Below are 8,628 nucleotides of genomic sequence, written 5' to 3' on the forward strand. Positions count from 1 at the left end.
TTTTGGATTTTCATTCATTCATTGTTGCATGACAGCAACTTTTCCAATGCATTTGTCTTTTAATTTCCTGGCTGCTGATACCAAGAATGTTGATTGTAGAGCCAAGTAAACTAAAACTGTTAACAATCTTAATCTCTTCACCATCTATCATGATGCTGCCAATCGGCCAAATGGTGAGCTTAGCTAACAAAAATCTGTCATGAGTACTATCTCTTTAAGTTTTATCCATAGGAGATCAGATTGACAAGAGTAATTGCAAAGATTGCATAGGAAACTCCAGCAGCACTGAGTTTACACTAATAGGGGAAGAACACTGCAGAAAAAAAAAGAGTAAAACACTACTCAACTCGAGGAATATATTCATGTCACAGAATTGTACATGCAAAAACTCTTGAATTAGTACGTGTTTTACTATCAAAACAATGACAAAAATAAAATTCATTTTTAACAAAATTCTTTTTAAAATGTATCTACTCAAATGGCCCACGCTAAACTACCATATGTGCAGGCTGGATTTAGAAGAGGTCATGGTACTAGGGGTATTATAACTAATGTTAGATGGATCTTGGCAGAAAGCAGAGAATACCAGAAGAACGTCTATCTGTGCTTTATTGACTATGGAAAGGCTTTTGACTGTGTGGATCACAACAAGCTATGGCTGACTCTGAGATCAATGGAAATCCAAGAACATTTGGTTGTGCTTATAAGAAATCAACACTTGGACCAAGAGGCAATCATCAGAGCAGAGCAAGAATACACTGCATGGTTCTGCATGGTTCAAAATTGGGAAGGGGGTCCACCAGGGATGTATTCTGTCTCCATATCTTTTCAATCTGTATGCAGAACAGATCATCCGGGATGCTGGGCTGTATGAGGAAGAATGTAGCATCAGGATTGGTGGAAGATTCATCAACAACCTGCATTATACAGATGACACAACCTTGCTTGCTGAAACTGAGGAGGATCTGAAGTGCTTGCTGAAGAAGTTCAAGGACTGAAGCCTTCAATATAGTTTGAAGCTCAACATCAAGAAAACAAAGATTCTCACCACTGGGCCAATTGGCAGCATCAATATGGATGGTGAAAAGATTGAGATTGTTAACAGTTTTAGTTTACTTGGCTCTACAATCAACACTCTCAATGAGATGGATGGATTCAGTAATTAGGGTGGTAGAAGTAGTTGTGTCGGAAACAGGTTGGCACAGGATACAGCAGAATTTAGGGCTCTTGTACATAGGGTCCATGTGAGTTACAAGCTACTCGACAGCACATAACAACAACAACAACTCAATGGCCCAACAAACACACTTCTGGGTATTTACCTAAGAAAAGTAAAAACAGGATTCCAAAGACCTGAACGTGAATGCTTATAGCAGTTTTCTTCATAATTACCAAAACCTGGAAACAACTCAGGTGTCCCTCAGCTGGTGATTAGTTAAACCTTGCAGCATCTACATAATAGACAAAGCTATTAGAAGGAATGAACTACTGATACACATAATGGCTTAGGTGAATGTCACAGATACTATTGTAAGAGAAAGAGGACAGACAGGCTACTTGATTTTACTTTTAAGAAATCCTAAAAAGGCCAACTACAGTGACAGAAAAGAGAGTCCCAATTGCCTGGGGAGAGGGGGAGGGGAGCAAAAAAACCACAAGGAAGCCTTTGGGGTTATGGGAGCGATCTTTGCCTCAATGGCAAAAGTGCTTGTACTGCCACAAACAGCAGCCACAATGCTCCAGGTGTGCATTCAAAGTGGTGGTTCCTGTTGGTAGGAGTGTAAAATGGTACCATCACTCTGGAATGTTGTATGGCACTTTCTCAAAACATTGCAAATAGAAAATTCCATTTGACCCAGCAATTCCACTACTGGGAATATACCCTAAAGAAACCATAACCTCCACCCAAGCATATATATGCACACCCATGTTTATCACGGCTTTGTTCACAATAGCAAAGAGTTGAAATAACCCAAGTGCCCATCAACAAATGAATGGAGAAGCTGTGGTATCTTCACACAATGGAATATTATGCAGCACTGAAAAATAAGGAACTCATGAAATATTATACAAAATGTGTAACCCTAGAGGACATTATGCTGAGTGAAATATCTCAGTCCCAAATACAAAATGTGTAACCCTGGAGGCCATTATGCTGAATGAAAGATCTCAGTCACAAAACACAAAATGTGTAACCCTGGAGGCGATTATGCTGAGTGACCCATCTATTTGGTCCTCTATTTTATCTCTTTTCTTGTCCCCCTTTAAAATAATGCTGTCCACTGGAAATACAGAGAGAACCACAGGTGTAGGCCAGGGCGAAAAAAGGTAAAGTTAATCTTAATACATTTTTAATGTTTTATTTCCATTTTAATATGTTGTCGTATCCTTAGTCAATTAGTTTACATCTTGTTCTTTTGAACTAGCTCTTCAAAATCCATATGTATTTTATCTTTACAGTATATTTCAATTTGAATTAATCATATTGGACAGCAAAGTCGAAAATTAGAGACTAAGTTTTTAATAACTGAATATTTTACAAGAACAGCTTGCTTCATCTTGTTAAAAGTCTCGTATATTAGAACTTTACAAAGCACTACATGAACCAAATTAAGTGTCCTGCTTAAGGCTTAGATGAAATTACTATTTCTGTGAAGGGTGGAAAAACAGAACTAGGTATAAAAAATAAAGCAAATCTGCCTGTGGAAGAGCTCTGAAATGGACTGTTATGCGACTATGAAGTACTTATGGCAGGAAAACAAAAATTAAGTCTGTTTTGTTATCAAGTAAAATGTAAGTTTATGAGGCTTTTTTTTACCCAAATGAGGTGTCAACCTTCATAAATGAGTAGTTATGACCAAGAAGCTAAACCCTATTAAAAGCTGACTGTATAGCCCATGAGTGGTTGAGAAGCAAAAATAATAAGTACAGTCTGTGATAAGTGATACACTGAGTTTTTTGTTTGACAGTTCAGTTGATTATTGTGTTCTTTGCATATTCATGTAAAACTGAAGTGATTTTGCAGTGAGCTACATTAATGACTGTAGATATAGTGGCCTGTCAAAGAAAGATGTCCTACTTAAAAAAAGATAGGTGATTTATTTTTGTTAGCTGTCATATTTATTACCTTGAAAAGACAACTATGATGGCCATCAGAACCAAAGCATGGGTATCACATTGCACAAAACTGGGTATCACGTTGATGCACTTTGTAGTTAATAATGTGCTTGTTCTTCACAGATTATCATAGGAAAAAAGAAAAAAACTTGAGGAAAACAGGCGGTATTAATATTGGTAGTGGCTGACAGAGTACAAATAGTTCTAATTCCTACAAATAAAAAAAGTAAACATTAAAAAAAATATTGGTAATCGCCTGGAGGCGATTATATCTCAGTCACAAAGGGACAAATACTGCATAATCCCACTGTTTTAAAGCAGGCTTGACATAGGGGTTGGTGCAAAACTAAAAGAAGGGATAAATAATGTATACTGCATTGAAACAGATGAGGGAGAGAACTGTTTTTAAACAGTTCTTTTTTAAGGGATATATGATTATGTATTAAAAGTTCCCTTTTAAGGGATATATGATTAGGTATTATTGTCATGACAGGAGTCCAGAACGAAGGCTACATATTGGAGTGGGCCTGGGGGGAGGGATTATAAAACAATGAAATAATTTTTCTTTTACTTTTCAAAGAGAATCGTGAACTGGGTGGGGGAGGAGTGGGCAGTAAGAAAAGTGCAACAATGAATGAATGGAAATCCAAAGTCTCTATAAACTTCCATTTAAAATAAATAATAATAAAAAATCTTAAAAAAGCAGTGGTGCCTCTTATTTTATGCAAATTATATCTTAATTACTGAAATGATGCTCACCTCTTTGCCCTCAAGATCAATAGACAGAATCTGTCCCTGGCCTTGTCCAGCTTTCTTGCTGTCTGTCCTTCAGTACCTAAGAGAAAAGGGGTTACAAACATGGACCCAGAGGCTCGGAGAGAATCCTTGCTGTCCTGGCCTTTTCACAACAATGTGGCTTGTGTCAAGGACACATCCTCAAAAAACCAGAAAAGGCCCATGCATAACCACCATGATAGCCAAGGGGGGAAAACTCTTCTACCAAGGCAATACATTACCATCATCCCCAGGAGAAGTGGGCCCCCTGGGAAGAAGCATGTTCACAGGGCAACTTCTACAGCATTCTCCAGGTGCTGACAACAACAGAACGGGAGCAGGACCCCTCTGGAGCCCTGGAGCCCCAAGGGGAGCACAGGCTGTCTGTCAATCCTGTGAACTTCTGGACCACAAGGAAAGGCCCCTGTTGAAACAGACTAAAACCAGAGGGTCTCTTGGTATTGTTTCCCCACAAAGAGGTTGAGTTGAGGTGACTAGCAGTTAGGTAAACTAACATACATACAATGACAATTTAGCAAAACAAGTGAAAAAGGTTTATTAAGGCAATAAAACAGAGGCACGGCTGTGAAGGGCCATCAAAAAGAAAGAAAAGGGAGGGAGCAACAGTCAGGTGGGCACTGCATTTATTGACTTCCAAATTCACCAAAACAGCACCAAGAACTCTGGAGAGAAAGCTGCAAGAGAGTCTGGTAAATTCTTGGCTGCCACAAATGACACTGATCAACTGTGAACGTCCAGGTTGGCAGCTAATCTCACCTAGTGGGAGCTGGGGGGTGGAGGCCACTGGTGGCAAGAAGCTGCGCTGCAGTCCCAAAAGCATGCCGTTCAAATTCACCAGCTGTTTCACGGGAGGGTGTTCAATCTCCTCCCATGTGACTTACTACCTCTGAAACCCCGCTGTGGGGGAGGGGGTGTTGGTTAACTATGGGTAGGTTCTGACTTGATCGCACACCACCACAACTGAAAGTGATGTCACAGCAGAAAGTCCTCATGATCTGCTTCCATAAAATTATGGCCTCTAAGACCTGGGGGAGAGCAGTCCCGCTCTGGAAGCTTGCGGGTACCATTGGCTCAAGGGCAGCAGGGGTGCGTGTATGCATTTGTGCAATTATGTAAGTCTGTGAAAGACCCCAATATCCTGTTCAGCTGGTATCCAAAGGGGGAAAGTTCACAAAGGCGTATCAGAAGCTAAGGCTGGCCAACCTTCTGGAGAAAATCTACCACTGGGAGGGTCCCCCGGAAGCATGTTTCTGCTCTGCACCAGGCGGCGTAGCCAAATCGACCGGAAGTCACCTGGATTCCTGGTGCAGGTCCGAGGGAGGAGGTACTGAGATGCTTCCTAGAAGAGAAGGCCTTGCTGTTGTTGTGAAGTGCCTTCTGTTTTCTTTCTCACTAGAAGACAAACCACAATGCAAAATCCTCATTTAGGGAACAAATGACAAAGTCCAACTTGATTATTTTTGCAGATCTCCACATGCAGAAAGCCTGAGAAAATTCTTGAGCAAGAGCTGGCGGCACCAGCTGTGGGTGCCTGGTCAGCACACTGGCCACACGCCCTCGGTCAGCCCTGCACGCTCTCCTGGAAGGGTGCTAGGCAAACACAGAGGAACCAATGTCGCCACACCAAATGCCAACCTTGGCACCAACTTCTGTGAAATAACAGAAATCATCACAACTTCTCTTGAAGGCAAAACCGTGAGTAATACCAAAGATGCCACAATCGTTCCCAAATTAAAGGTTAAAACTTCCAGGCATGAAAGTGCTGTAGGAGCATCATGCAACTGCTCTGCCCACAGCCCAGGTGTTAACAGCCACAAGAAGGTGCTGGGTTGTTTACGTCCAAACTCCAGTGGATTCACAAGAAACCAGGAGAATTGCAAATGCCCTCACTCAGCAAAGGATACTCAACCCCTGCTTTTCCCAGGGTCAGCTGCCTGCTGTCTGCCCCTCCTCCCACTCATGGCCTCTCTCTTGTTCACTCTCCCTTAAAGAGAAATGGATATTCAAGAGTAGACATGTAAAGTCTTTATAAGAACATGCAAGGCCATGAAACTAGAACATAACAGTGTCTCAACTTGCACTTGATCTTGGTTGTGTCTTCACGGGGGAGTTTCAGTCCCTAGGCCTTCTCCACATGCTAAACCTAAAAACCCATTGTACTGTAAATCATCCAGCCCAAAGCTGACAAGGGAGAGTTCTCACCTTCCATGCACAACACCTCATTGAATCCCAGTCAGTGCACCTCCTGAGCAGCTACCATTTCTCTGTCCATCATGTGCTATGATGCTGAGAGAACACTTTAACCCAAAAGAATGGGGTTAGAATCCACAATCTCCTCCTGTGTGATTTACTGCCTCTGAAAACTCACTGGAGGTTCAGCTATGCAGCTATGGAGGGATGAGTATGCAGCACAGTCCCCTGTGTGGGAGAAAGCAGCCATTGGATAAGTCCTCCTGATTCTCATGTGGAATGGCTGTGAGGAGTGGACTCTATGGGAAAAAGCAGCCATTGGATGAGTCTTCCTGTTTTACACAAGGAACAGATGTGAGGTAACCAGTTCACCGGTCCAAGTTGGTGGCCAGTGGGGACGTGAGGCTCCCCATGCCCCATCTTCACTCCAGAAAGAGACTTCTTCAGGTGAGGGAGGGAGGGAAACTTGAATGAATGAAACCAAACTCTTTGTAAACTTTCACTAAAATTTAAAAATAAAATAAATCAAGAGCTAAAAAAGAGAGAGAGAGGCTCCTAGAATGAGACTCCTGAAGATGTCCTAGGAAGTTAATGGATGAAGATTGACCAAAATGGCAATCTATAGACCCTGTAAGTGGAGGCTCTGAGGAGCAGGCAGGAGGGAAACCATTTTCTAAATTAACACTTCTGTGTAAGGAGGTCTCAGATAGCCTGCCCTATTCAAGACAAAGTCTAGAAAAAGTCAAACTTAAAGTGTCTACATCCTTAATTCAAAGGAAAAACTCACAGTCCTCTTTGCTCAAACTTGACCAAGCACACTGCTTTGCTCTGATGTGTCTCCTCTCCCATTTCACATGCAACTGAGGCCAATTGTATTCATAGCAGAATGAGATTTGAATTAACTTTCTTCCATGGAAAGAATAAATCCAAGAAGCTGGCAATTTGCCAGGTCCAAGGACTATAAATTATAAATGCACTCATTGCAGAAGATCAAAGAATGCAGCCTTCAGTGTGAAATGCATCTCAATGTTAAGAAAATGAAGATTCTTACCACTGGACTGATAGGCAGCATCATCATAGATGGAGAAAATACTGAAACTATCAACAACTTCCTCTCTTACTTGTATCCATAATTAACAAACACTCTTAACACTAGCAGCTGGGAAATAAGAAGATCCATTTTACTGGGAAAGTCTGCAGTTAGGGACCTCACCAAATTATGGAGGAGTAATGATGTCAGTTTGAGAACTAAGGTGCATCTGATTCAGGCCATGGTCTTTCCAATCACTTGCAATACATCTGAGAGGAGCTGGACAATGAATAAAGATAAAAGACATGGAATTGATGCCTTTAAGCTATGGTGTTGGAGAAGAGCACTGAACATCCCATTGATGGGCAAAAAATCAGTCAGATGTGTCTTGAAGAGAGTGCAGCCAGAGTTCTCTCTGGAGGCAGGAATGATGAGGCTTTACCTCACATACTTCAGCCATGTTGCTAGGAGGTGCTGTTCCTTAAAGAAGCTTGGAAGGGTGGAGGGTCAGTGAAGGAGAGGAAGACCCTCAACCAGGGGAATTGACTTCGTGACTGCTACCATGAGCTCTTGTGCGTCAGGAAGTATGAGGATGGTGCAGGATCAGACAGGGTTCACATCTGTAGTTCACAGTTTCACTATGAGTCATTTTTCACTCAACAGCACCTAACAACAACAAGGACTATAAAAATAAGCAAGCATCTGTTAGAGGGGGGTCAGCCTGCCAAAGTGCACCAGGGAGGGTTGAAGGCCACTGGGCATGGCCAAGGGCCAGAGTGGGCCAGTCACAGGCCACAAAACATATCATCGTCATCCTTCCTCCTTCTAAAATGTTTCTTTCAATGACTCACAAAGGTTAACTGTAAAGCTCTTAAATTTAAAAACAAAACAAAGAAGAAGAAGAAAACCCACAGGGTTTTCCTTTTACAGATTGTCCTCAGGAGACCTTCCACAGAGCGTTCCCTTGGTCCTGATCCTCGACTGGCAACTGCTGCTTAGCATACATGTTTACAGAAATACCAGCGTTACTGCGTGTTCCTCGCCATGTGATTAAGCATAGAGCCTGGGCTGGGATGGAAACTCAGCTTTGCTCTCTGAAAACATTTTGGAGACTATGCTGTGCATCTTGTGCCATCTATTGGTCATGGCTGGAAAGGGCTTTGCCAACTGCCAATGAATCAGCCAGAGGCAGTGTCTCAGCTGCCACTCAAGGCAGGAGGTAACAGAAACACAACCAACTGTTGCACACTGGAATCCAGCCCAGGCTTGTCCTCCCCCAGAACAGGCTCAAGTCACCTGAGCTGCTATCTGAGGAAACTGCTCCTTGGGCCTCTTGCTCTATTAAGGACCTGGGAGACTATAAGAAGAACAATGTGGCATCAGATTGGAGGAATACCCATGAACAACCTGAATTATGCCAATGACGCAACCTTGCTTGCAGAAAATGAAGAAGATTTGAAGTAATTCCTGAAGAAGATAAAAAAAACTAGACTTCA

General features: G+C 42.2%; 1 protein-coding gene across 1 annotated transcript in view; it reads left to right on the forward strand.

Annotated features, from left to right (window-relative positions):
* The first annotated feature begins 5,156 nt into the window (after positions 1-5,156).
* The window catches only part of LOC102847548 (putative speedy protein E8-like), a 35,774-nt gene continuing 32,302 nt past the window's right edge, over positions 5,157-8,628 (forward strand). The window contains exons 1-2 of the mRNA XM_006898946.1: positions 5,157-5,236; positions 5,379-5,607. Of these exons, the coding sequence (XP_006899008.1) occupies positions 5,157-5,236; positions 5,379-5,607 (309 nt within the window). The remainder of the gene's footprint in view (positions 5,237-5,378; positions 5,608-8,628) is intronic.

Source organism: Elephantulus edwardii, unplaced genomic scaffold (assembly GCF_000299155.1).
Source record: "Elephantulus edwardii isolate Elephantulus edwardi_28Jun2011 unplaced genomic scaffold, EleEdw1.0 scaffold00241, whole genome shotgun sequence".
Classification (NCBI taxonomy): Eukaryota; Metazoa; Chordata; class Mammalia; order Macroscelidea; family Macroscelididae; genus Elephantulus; species Elephantulus edwardii.